Source organism: Triturus cristatus, chromosome 9, assembly GCF_964204655.1.
Source record: "Triturus cristatus chromosome 9, aTriCri1.1, whole genome shotgun sequence".
Classification (NCBI taxonomy): domain Eukaryota; kingdom Metazoa; phylum Chordata; class Amphibia; order Caudata; family Salamandridae; genus Triturus; species Triturus cristatus.
Window position 1 is genome coordinate 50,800,376 of NC_140592.1, and position 12,723 is coordinate 50,813,098.

The 12,723-nt window shown below is 45.6% G+C and overlaps 1 protein-coding gene across 1 annotated transcript in view; it reads left to right on the forward strand.

Annotated features, from left to right (window-relative positions):
- Positions 1-12,723, forward strand: part of LOC146797369 (uncharacterized) — a 401,286-nt gene that overhangs the window by 270,891 nt on the left and 117,672 nt on the right. Inside the window, exons 72-74 of the mRNA XM_085624372.1 lie at positions 107-142; positions 3,951-3,992; positions 4,199-4,243. Coding sequence (XP_085480498.1) covers positions 107-142; positions 3,951-3,992; positions 4,199-4,243 — 123 coding nt within the window. The remainder of the gene's footprint in view (positions 1-106; positions 143-3,950; positions 3,993-4,198; positions 4,244-12,723) is intronic.

Consider the following 12,723-nt stretch of genomic DNA (forward strand, 5'->3'; position numbering starts at 1 on the left):
ACTAACATACTCAATGCTATTGAAAGTAACTTAGATAGTTGTTACACATAGAAACCTAAAACCGTTAACATTTTAATGATGCAGTCTTTCTTCTTCCAATCTGCAGTTCGTGGTTGGACCACCCGGACCGAAAGGAGAAAGGGTAAGAATAGAAGAAATAAATACACAACAAAATGAGGGCTGCAAGGAAGCCTGTCTACCTGCAACAGGGTCCTTTGTGTTGAGAAATTAGTTTATTATAATAAATGTAAAATACAAAATGTGCATGAGCTGTCACTTTACATACTCTGTGTGCCCTTTGCTAAACGGTCACTTAGTGGCATCTACTCTGCAGTTGTCTCAGCTTAGAATTAAAGATGTGGCCACAAGATCCATTTTTCTTTGTTCTTTGTAATACAGCTAATTTTGCAAGTTTGTGCTTGGTATCAATGCAAATATATTTTAAATCTATGACCCGATATGAAAGGGTTTTTGAGTCGCAATCGTTGAAGTTCACAAAATCACAAAACCCAAAGTTGGATTGCATCAAAATTGTGTTGCGAGTTGCAAATGCCTGTGCACATCACAATGCACACTTTGCCTCACATTACGAACTATTAGGACAAGGGGGAGGGATAGGGGTGCCCCTTTTTACATCCTTAGGAGCTCTCTATGGAATGTTTAAAAGGTTTGCAGCCTCAGTTGCTGTTTTAAACATTTGATGGCTTAGAGACACTCAGAAGGGGTGGTATCCATTCTTAACCTCTTCAGTGCCCCGCCCTTTCCACGCCCTGTGCCGGGCGTTTCATTAGCAGGCGGGGTCCATGACGAGATAGTCTCGTCATGGGCACAGCGCAACCGCGCTCCATGACGAGACTATCTCGTCATGGGCACTGAAGGGGTTAAAGTGGAAGTTGGCAGTGAGACCCAGCTTTCACTCAGTGAACATGGGCTATGGACATTGGTATGTATGTATGTATATGTGGTATGTATATATACTGCAAACCTAGCCCAAGGCAGTAGGCAGATCACAGAGCAGTCAAGAAAGTGACAGTGAATCCTGGAGCGGCCCGGGCTTACAACACAGGCCTCCAGCGCTCAGGGGAAATGCCCGATGGAATCAAAGGCCTGTCCAGCCATGGCTAATGTGATTCCTACATTTGTTTCGGCACAAAAATATTCCTGGGTCGCAGACCAGTGGCTGTGCAAACAAGCATTGAAAACGCAATAGGTCTCGCCTTTGATTAAGTTATAGCCATTTGCTTTGCTGATGGTATTGTATAGCAAAGCAAATGGCTTTAACTTAATCAAAAGTGAGACCTATTGCATTTTCAATGCTTGTTTTCCCCTGGGACCGCCTTATGGACACCCAAGGGCAAGCCGGCAGTCGCAGCTACAGGGGGTTTAACTCGTGCTGCTTTACAGCTTTCCCTACAACCTCTTACTGTATGCCCAGTCCTCCCCCTTCCTCGTCACCCTGAGGCGGGTTTCCCCAATGCCTCACTGCTCCATTGTTGTACTGCTCGTCGCACCATTGTTCTGATCCTTCTTGCTGCCTGGTTCTGTTCACTATTAACATTCAATTGCTGTTCCTTTGGGAGATTCAAAACAAGGAGAAAGGAGGGCGAATAAAGAAGAAAGACACTGGCTTGAGGATATTTTTATTTAGACAAAAAAGCGAGGTGTGATCCGGAGTGTTGCAGTTGAGTGATATTGGGAGTGTGAGGATAGGCTTGTGGGAAAGAGCCAAAGTGTTCAACTTATTAGCAGCACACGGGCACAACTCATAACGTGTATTTAAAGTCACTAACAATCAGGTGCGCAACAAGTGAAGTAGATTATATTCATATGTACACAGTAATATTACTGGCTGAATTCGGTGAAGAGAAGGGTTCATGTTTATGAGGATTCCTTCAGGTCCTGCAAGCCTGCTTGGCATATGCTCAGGTCACGCTCCCTAAAACTAAGCCACTCTAGGTTCCCACACAGACACTCAGTGTTATTTCTGGGTGCGGAGGAACGGCTACCAGGGACGGGGCTGCATGCATTTGGTGACTGTCAGCAAAGTACTATGAGGCAGATCACAGCTGCACGCTGCGTCAATGTACCAACGGTGCGCGTCAGAAAAACGACGACACACCACAAGTTTATGGAAATGGAAATATGGTTGGGGCAGACATTGCGTGGGGTAGACACAAACACGCGATTAGTGGGATGCGAGGCACGTTCATTGGAGCACCCCATCACAGTGAACGGAAGTACATGCACTTGCCGTCTTTCCATACCTATGTAGCAGCGTTATACAAACCAGGTTTTTTTTAACCTATGTACTGTTCAGTTTCCAGAGCTTTACACAAGTGCCACTCACTGACAAGACCCAACGCCATTATGAAAATACGTTTATACCTGCATAGGATTTTACTACCCTGAATCAAATGCCGCATAAGAAATACAAAATAACATGTAATTCAAGAAACAAAAAACAAACTGCAAATAAATCCAGCTGACTGAACTCTGAGCATTGACAGAACTCTAATGATATTTTGATTGGGAGGGCTAGCAACCCAGAGATCTCTTAAGGTCGGAGACACTTCTGGAAAATCTCAGCCCAGCTAAATCATAAACAAAAGGCGGAATCTGAGGAAACGTCCTTAACAACCGGCTGCACAACATTCTGTTCAGCCCTTGCATTCAGCCCGACTCGAAGCTCGTTAACCCCGTCACCCTGAGCAGGAGCTGGGAAGGGGGGGGTGGGGGGGGGCAAGAGAAACACAGCACCGACCAGAGTACCAACAACTTCTGCTCATAATAGGTGGGCAAGACACTGAACCGGAAACCAGAGTGGGTTCAGTTCACAGCCTCTGTCCGACCTACACATGAAAGCATGGCTGACATTCTACATAACGTTTGACTAAGACCAGTGGGTGGGGGAGTGTTCATTGCAAATGGATTACTGGTCCGTAACCTCTATGGGATGTTCAGTGAGGGGAATGCCCGCTCTGAAGCATGTGGTGGATCTGCAAGTCGTGAGTTTGAATCCCAGCGAGGCCGACTCAGCCTGCCATTTTCCTTGAGTCTGCACTGAGTTGATTACTATTAAGCTGGTTAACAGTAACATATGATTTACAGCGTATAGAAACAGCAGGACTGAGGACTGCTGTATGAGGCGATACATAAAAGGGAATTGTAGTTTTACAAAACCATTAGTAGACGGACGGTGGTGTAAGCTAACCCCTGACGCTGTCAACGTTTCAGATCTGGCAACAAAATGCAGATCGTGTGCACATGCTAAAGGGTTGTGAAGACAGCTTTTGAACACAAGCTCTCGGCTTTTGCAAACACAGCCGCTTGTTTATAATTAAAAATAAACATGCGGCTGCCCTTTGCCAAAGGCGAATGCTCACAAAAAAGTGCGTAGCGGCTAATTAGGAGGCACTGTCTCCCGCCGCCTGTAAGAGATCCAATCCCCCTGGGCGTGGATCAAAGGAGACAGGGTAGCAAAAATGAGGGATTGACATGCCTTCAGTGCAATGATTGCACTGGCTTTGGCATAATTTGTGACGCCAAACGATGCGCACGAATAAAAACTGAAGGCGGAGCTGGGACGAGGCTTCTGGAATCGTATCGATTCCAAGAAGCCTCGTATGACGAGAGCAGCGCATGCGCTGCTTACGTCAGGCCAAAACCTAAAAACAGCAGCTGCTTAGCAACCCAAGAATGATACATAGGGCCATGGTCTTGCCAATTTTCCGACACACATAAGCAGTCCAATTTGCTGACAGTGTAATTGCAACTTCTTTTTTCTTCAAAACAAAAACGTGGCTTGCTGTGTTGTTCAGATGTTTTGACGCCAACAACTAATATGAAACAAATATTTTTGTTGGGAGGCTAATTAGTTAATACGCTTGGTTAAATAGAACAACAGTAATTTCTAACAAGATATACTTAAATACGTTTTTATTTGTTTCTAGGGAGCTCCCGGCGCCCAAGCAGAAGTCATCCTAGGCGAACGTGTGAGTTATGTTAAATATCATTACAATTGTTCAAATAATTTGGAATTGCAGATCTAGCATTGTCTATTTGTGTTAATCATTTGTTATTTCAATCGTTAGAGTGCCCATTGTTGCTGATACCCTGTTTTAAGGGATGTTACTGGTAGGAAAAACGGACCCTAGAATAAGAAAAGTAATAGTTGTCTTTTTTAATTAATATTTTTTAGGGTGAAAAGGGTGACCGAGGAGTGCCAGGCCCTAGGGGAGAAAAGGTGATTAGCCAACCAATTTTAAAATGCTTCTGTTATTATTATTATTATTATTGTTATTTTGACATATTGACCATTGTCATTGGACTAAATACAGTTGTCTCAAAACCCAAATTTCATGAAAATTGCACAATATTTCTGAATCATATTCTGTACTTCATGGAACTTACATCATAATGAATCTGTATGATGCTTTTGAATAGGGAAAACATCTCAATACACCCTCTAGTACTCACTGACATTTGGCAAATCACCATTGCCTCCATGAAAGACAAAGGTTCATTTCTAGTAGTGTTTGCTGCTTGGTGAAATCTCTCGCCTAAATGCTTCTTTTTGTTTCTTTCTCCTTTCTGTACCTTTTTTGAGCAGTCCTGTTTTTTTAATTCTTTTAAACATGCCGCTCTTCCTCTTCCCTCATTGATTTGAGGTACACAGCATTGTGGGAATGGGGGCAGGGCGCGACCCGGATGCTATTGTGGTCAGTGACGTAGCGTGGGGGGTCCACAGGGGTAGCTGCCCTGGGTGCGAATTCGTAGGAGCGCAAACATTTTTTTTAAAGTATTGCGCCCCCTAACCCGTGGACCGGTAGCACTTCCTGAGCTAACAGTCCACGGGCTATGGGATGCAACACTTTAAAAATTTTGCCCAGAGTGCTGGCAGCCCACACTACACCGCTGATTGAGATCTCTGTGGCCGCTGTCCTTCTTGAGCTGTTTTGTTTTTAATGGACAGGTTTTTGCCCTGGTGAACCCTGCTTCTTTTTTATTTACGTGGGGCTGCCCCCTCTGCTGTCAGCTACTGTTCTGCGCTCCCTGCTACACCCCTCAGACATTTCCCCACCTCCAGCTGCCCCAGTAGAATGCAGGCGGTGAAATATCTTCCACAGAACGACACACGCAGGTAGGTTGCGTACTAAAATTAAACTATAATTCAACGTTTCACCATAATCAGACCTCATAATAAGCTGAATACTGCAAAGAGCAGCTGAACAATCCTTTACTTCTGCAAACGAATGTGCTGCCGAAAGCAGTAAGAACCTTTTTCACTGAAAACTCTGCCATCAGATTAAAATAAAGAAAAATGTTGCTGCCCATTTTACTTGACGTATCGAAAAAAGGGGGGAGTGAGAGTATAACTTGGGTTCGTCCTCCTCAACAAGTATTTAATTCACAAAATGAAACTCAGCTATGTCAAGCGGATCAACTCTCCACTGAAGAAAACACTTTTTGGGTCCATCCCGTTCCGCTACGGATCGCGGCATGCTGCGATCTACGGAGTACGCATGAGCAGTTTTTGATTTTATACAATGATAAAGAAGGCGTTAAAAAAGAGTGGGGTTTTTTTGTGCTGGAGTGTAGTTTAAAAGTAACTGGCTAGTAGATGTATCCCATTTATTCTGACCTCTAGTCGTTATGGTTACGAAGGGGGAACATAGGAAAGGAGGATATTATGTACCTGCTTTCCTAAAGGTCGACATGTTTCAAGTTGTAAAGCTATTGGCTTTTCTTCAGGACCTCGGAAAACTAGTTTCTTGGCACCACTCCTGCTAACTCACACTGGGCACACACTCTTTGCATGCCAAAGAGTAAGGTACATATTAATTTACCGCCTATTAGGCATTCACTGTCTGTATTTATGTAAGATGCTTCAATGTTGCATCATGGTTCCTCCGGGGGAGAGGGTAGCTTGTAGTCACACTCACACCAAGGCTCAACCTCTTCCTCCATACCTATTTGGTGCACCTCCGGGGACAGCCCTTTTTACTTCAGACAACAGAGAGCCAAATATTGTTTTACAATGTTAAACCTACTAACTTTAAGCTGAAACACCATTTGAATAAAAAAGTAAAATTTTCATGCCAACTGAACCAAATTAAACTTCTAACATAAAAATATGTGACGGTGAGGCTCAACGGTCTTCATTTGGGGGCCTTGGGGACATTGACAAATCACTAGTATGTCAGCCTTGTCGTTTATTTTCATGTCACAACAATGCTTTGATGGCATTATTGGACCTTCCTACATAGCTACATCATGACGCAATGTTCTATAAGTGAAGGGTAACAGCCAAGAGCCATGTGACAGTAGAACCATAACAGAAGCGCCTTCCTTGACGAATCTGATATCCACCGTAAGCATTAGAAGTCACCAAACTCTGGTCCAAACAAAGGATCCCTTGCTCACTTTGCCACTGGATTCAAGCTAGCCTGGCTGATGAGGGGTATTGAGCAAGGGACCCACCCATCATACCCATCCCACTTAGAGCGAAATGTGCTATGCAAACAAATGATGGATGGAATGCTGAATAATCATACATTTACCCCTAGTCTGGGGTGAGTGTCTGAAAAGTTTCATCGCTCTGTCCATCATCTCCTTGTGTTTGCTTTGTTCGTCCTAAGATGGCAGAGTATGCCCAGATGTGGGTTCCGTGCTCACTTTGCCACTGGATTCAAGCTAGCCTGGCTGATGAGGGGTGTAACCGCGAAACCGGTACCAGGATGCTTGTTTCTGGTCCAGGGAGTTCCTGGCTGGCTGGACTGTTCCCATGAGGAACAGGGTCGAGACTGATTTGCAGATGGTTGGGTCTGAACTGGGGTGGCGAAGTGAGCTAAAGAACGATGATGGATTCAACCCAGATCTGTGACTGGGGGTGAGTGTCTGAAAAGTTTCAGCGCTCCGTCCATCATCTCCTTGTGTTTGCTTAATTTGTCTGTACACCCGTCCTATGGCATTGCATCGTTTCACACACAGGAACTGTATATTCCAAGGTTTTTTAGGTCTCGCCTGACCCAGCGCATGCGCTGGTCTGGCGAGACTTATTGAGAGGGCTCCAAAAAGTGCTACCAGGCCAGCCTAGAGCTACAGTGCATGTGCGCGGGCGCGCGCGCCGATTTTACCGCGATTACTTTCTCTTTCGCGGTCACATGGCCGCTTTAAAGTTTGATCGCGATCACTTTCGCGGCCGCACGGCCGCTTGGTATAGCCAATAGGTCTCGCTTTTGGGACCTTATAAGTATTTAGTTATGCAACTGTTGCATGGCTACACACTTATAAGGTCCCAAAGGCGAGACCTATTGGCTATGCCAATGCTTGTCTTTACTTCTTTGCGGACCTGGTCTGTATGGCAGATCAAATGTGATGGTTCTGTAGTAGGGGATCTCTGTGTATAGTCATAATCATGTGAATAGTCCCGTCCATGTGCGTGGACCCCGGAGCACTTCAATAGATATATAGTCTCTTAAGGTGTCTTCCATTGCAGTCCTGCATAGACACTTAAGAGATATTAAAAGACAATAATGCAGCCTGAAAACACCAGGCTACTCTGGCCATTACTTCATCCTGAATTGAAAAGGATAGCCAGGTAACAGTCACATTCAACTATTTCACTAAGTTTCACACATAGAGAAACTTCCCTTCACAAAAATCCCTTTTCATGATATAGATGAAGGGTCAGACAAGCCCCATAGGCTGCCATTATATGTCTGCAAATGGATACCGTGCCTTTAAGGATCCTTCCAGAGACCCTCGGTATCCCATGATGCCCAGCCAAAGGCCAGCTACTTTCAGTTCTTTTTTCCGGCTCCTGCTAGCAGGACCCTGGAGCATTAGCTCTTCATTTTTTGAGCTTTTTATTCACTTTTAGTGACTATTTCTGGATTTTTGCAGTTTCACTCAACGTCTTTGGCCTTTATCTACATTCTGCTGTGATTTTTTGGCAGAATTTCTGCAGTTTTCTTGTCTCTATACTATCTCTATCTGACAAGTGCTTTGCCTGCATTTGAAATAAAGGCCAAAGCTGAAGCTCACAGAGTGTGTATTCTGTGCTTGCCTGTGTCTTATGTCTTTGACACCTGCCTTCTCTGTAAAATCCTTTCCAGGCACCCTGCGGACAGGGAGAAGATTCGGCTCCCAGGGTTGGAGCAGGGAAGATTGAAGGCATCTTCTTCAGCCTCTGAGTAAGGAGAGGGTAGGTCCTCTACCAAATCACATGCTGTGACCTCTGGGGTTCTCCCCAGTAGGAACGTGACTAAAAATGACGCGGTTCTGGTCAGTGTCGAGGATGGCGACGTCGAGAGCAGGTATGGCACCGATATGCTCTCCGTCGACCCAGGACTCCGGTCGACGCGACGTCAAAAGCCGACGTCTAGGAGTAGACCTGGAGGACCTCGACATTGTGGAGCTGATCGGCATCGAAGTGAGGATCGACGTCGAAGTGAAGTGGTGCTTGACGTCGAAGTGGAGTAATGCTCGACGTTGTGGTGACGTCGAAGTGGACTCGACGTCGAAGTATGGTGATGCTCGACGTCGAAGTATAGTAATGCTTGACGTCGAAGTATAGTGATGCTCAACATCGACGTCGAAGTGCTGCTCAACGTCAAAGTGAAGGTCGAAGTCGGAGTGAAGTGATGTTCTACACCGTGGTGACGGTCGACGTCGTAGTGATGGTGATGTCAGCGTCATGGGTGTATCGAAAAATAAATAAAATTTACGTCGAGGGGTCATTACCGGTGCTCGACGTCTAGGTCCCGTTCCCAGCCTCGCTCCGTGGTGAGCCTATAATCGTCGCCGGGGACTTTGTGTTCCCAGCAATGTCGACTCCCGATGCGGAGCAGTGGATCAACCCTTCTGTTGGGGAGTCTGGGGCTACTTACACGTGGTCCGCTCGTAAGCAAGGGACATTGGTCCCTTCGCTTAGATTGGAGTATTCACGTACCTACTCACCATCTAGGTCGCCTCCTGCTCCGCCCCCACTGGTGATACCACCGGGGATACCTCAGAATTCTCTCCGGCTCTTCTCCCACCCGCCTCCTCGGGGGGCCTATGGCTCCTAAGCCTGCGACCCCCGTGAACCTTGACGACCTAGAACAAGGTCTCGTTTTGGGGCGTCGGTCACATGGGCTCCGCTGTCTTCCACAAGGTCCCGTCGTCACCGTTATGGAAGGTCTCGGTTCAGGCATGCCAGGGATGCATCTTCCACGAGTACGGGGAGGTGCTCTCCTACGCTTATGAATTTCCCCCATAGCGGGTTGTTTACTGGTTGGCGGTACTCAACTTTCGTCCACAGCTACCTGCCAGGAGGTTCTGGCTTCGAAGCTCCCCATACAGTCGACATCAGTGATGTTTAAGACTCTACAGATGAATCATACAAAAAAAAAAAAAAAAAAAAAAGACAACGAGAGAATGAGAGAATTTTTTCACCCACTGCTACCATTGGTGCCGGGTTTGGAGGAACCGGCGGTAGTACTGTTTAATTTTTTCCGGAGTCGGACCCGTCCTTCCTCCGGTTGGACCCTACTCCTGACTTTGTCACAGAGGTGGTGGCATGAAAACAGCATGCTGTGGCCCGCTCTAGCTGGGCTGTTGCGATAGATCCCTGTGTGAGTTCCTTCACCAATTTGTGGATCTCCTGCCCAGAGACAGGAGGATAGCCTTACAGAAGATAGTCTTAGGGCCTGATGGTTTTGGATCTAATCATCGGCGCTGCAGCGGATAGTTCGCTCCTGGCGACCCCTGGGTATTGCCATGGTTTTGTTCTATGGCGACAGACTTGTATTCGTCTGACATCTCTGAAGCCTGCGGCACAGCAGTGTGTTTCTAATCTCCCGTTCTCTGGCGCAACTCTTTGGCTCCCATGCGGATAGCGAGGTGGCCCGCATGAAGTCCGAAGCGAAGACTTTGAAGGCTGTATAGTTCTATGTGCCTTCCCCTCTCCAATGCACGCCTCCATATGAGACCCCTGCAGGGATGTCTGGAGGCTCAGTGGACCAGACACTGGGGGTTTGAGAAGACTGGATTCAGCTGTCATGAAAAGCTCTACAGTCCATCCGCTGGTGGTGCTCTCCACGAAATCCCTTCTGGGGGATTCCGCAAGGAGATGCCCATGCAACCTGTAGTGCTGATTGCTTCTCTACATGGCTGGGGTGCGCATTCTGACCTCCTTCGGATACAGGGAACATGGTCCTCAAATGGGACCAGATTCCACATCGTCTTCATGGAGCTTCGAGCAGTCTGGATGGCGTTTGGCGTCCGGATGCACAAGGCAGCACACATGGAAAAAGCAAAAATGAGGAGAAATAATGCATTTTTCCTCCTTTCGCCAACTTTAAGACCAGGTTTTACCTGGTCTTAATTTTGGCGCGCCTTCCTATGTACGCCACCCTTGTACATAGGGGGCAGCATAAAAACCAATGGGTGTTGCGGTGGAATGCCCACCGCAATACCCACCCCTTTCACGCTAACAATAGCGTGAAAGGGGGCCTTATTTGCAAGGTAGCCTCAAGCCACGTTAAGTGGCTTAACGCTGCCTTGTAAATAAGGCTAAGCCCCTATCACCAACACAACGTCGATAAAAGTGATGTTGTGGTGGCGATAGGGGCTTGTAACACTAATCTCTTGCAAAGAATGGGACTTTCCCCCCACCAAGACTCACCTCACTGCACCTTCTGTAATCTTTGTAATTGACCCCTCTGCCCCAGGAGATTCCAGACATCAGGGCCCATTGTTACAACAACAGTTACACAAACCTCTGGCTTCTACAATAGAATGTACTTCTTAGCACAGGAAAACAGGCTCCGCTACAACTCCAACTTTTGAAAAACATATTGAAACATTTAATTTTCTTTTTACTGCAGCCAACCAAACATTATAGGGACAGGGTAGATAACTGTATTAATAAATACTGCCTGCTCATCTTTTTCATGTAAAATAAACATGTAATATAAACATATATGCTGCAGTCCATTAAAGCCATATTGTAGTTCTCGTCCTCTAGCCTCGGGTCTTCACTCACTGGAATTACTGGAGTATAATCACTTAACATGAGCAATTGTAGGTCATCGGATTGAAGACAAAAATTTGAAGGCACCAGATCCAAAATGCGATACCAATAATAAATAGATGCATCATAGGTAACTGTGAATTATGGGCCTGGTGTATCAAGGTATTTTGCATTTGCAAAGCATGCAAGTCACAATCATAGGGTTTGCCACTGCAAAGTAGTTACTATTTATAAAAGCCGTTTTATGAGATGGAATTTCTTTTCCAAATTGTACAAGCAATTTTGTGTCCCTGTCCGAATTACAATCAGGAGGGGGCGTGCAATGGGCTCCCCCTTCCTATTTGTGATTCATAGAGGAATGCACCAATGGTTGTTCACCTCAATCGCGGTCACAAACCACTGATCGGATACCGACACATCAAAGTGGAGTATCTGATTCCATGTGGGACATCTTCCTCCTTGAGAATCGAGATAGTGGTCGCAAGGGGAAACCATATTTTATTTTTTTAAAGGCACTTGTTCCTTTAATGGACATGGGCTGCTTTAAAAAAAAATCCCATTTGAGAATATCAATGCAGCACCCTGAGAGATGGAGACAAGCCCATGCCATGGGTGCAGTGTGCTCCTTCAACTGCAATCAGAGGATGGGCACAGAGGTGAGTGCAGTTGGCTGCCTTGATGATGCAAGCCTCTCACGATAGAGCATTGTGTGATCATGAAAAGGTGAATCAGGAAGAAAAGGAAACACCTGATAAGGATTTGGCAAAAAACTTCTTTTATGGAATACGTAAGCTACTCCACTGCATGTGTGGAATATTTTACACTTTGATTATTCACATGTGAACATGACAATCTGGTGTAAGCAACTCATTGCATTTGTTGCACAGGTCATATACAAATTGGCTAGAAGCAGCAGGGAACAAGCTAGCTCCCAAAAAACTCCTCCGGTAACACAGGTCGCATCCCTCCTCTCCCTGGTATTCTCAGGAACTTAAAGATCAAAAACGGGTCCGTAAGCACCTGGAAAGAAACTGGAGGAAGGAATATAAAGACAAGGAAAAAAAAGAAAACAAATTGAGTCTCGCTCATTATAAACAACTGCCCCATAAAACAAAACAAGAGTTTTTTATCAAGAGAATTAACTCCACAAAAAACTCTCCCAAAGAGCTTTTTAAAACTTAGACTACCTTGGCTCACCCACCTTCTCCCACCATCCCGGCTATCCAGGAACTCTGTAACAAATTAGCCAAGTTCTTTTTTGACAAAGTAAATGCCATTTTTTTTTAACTTTCTCTGATTCAATAAGTAAAACAATCCGTGTCCAGTCGACTAGCTCTAATGTAGATAAGAGTGATTCTTTCATACTGGACAGATTTGCCCCTTTAACGGCCTTGGACACTCTCAATCTTCTTATGAAAGTGAAGTCAGGCTCCCTGGATGATCCATGCCCAATATCTATATCAAAACTTGCATCTGAGCCAGTTTCACAAATACTGACTTCCATCATAAGCACAATGTTTTTGGGAGGGTGTTTTCCTAGACTGGAAATGGGTATCCATTCTGCCCCTGCTAAAAAAAAACAGCGTGGACGCTAGAGATCCCAAAAATTTTAGACCCATTTCCAGACAAACACTCCCTGCGAAAATCGTAGAGAGAAACATGAATGCGCAACTCAACCTGTTTCTGCAAGAATCTCAGGCACTGAA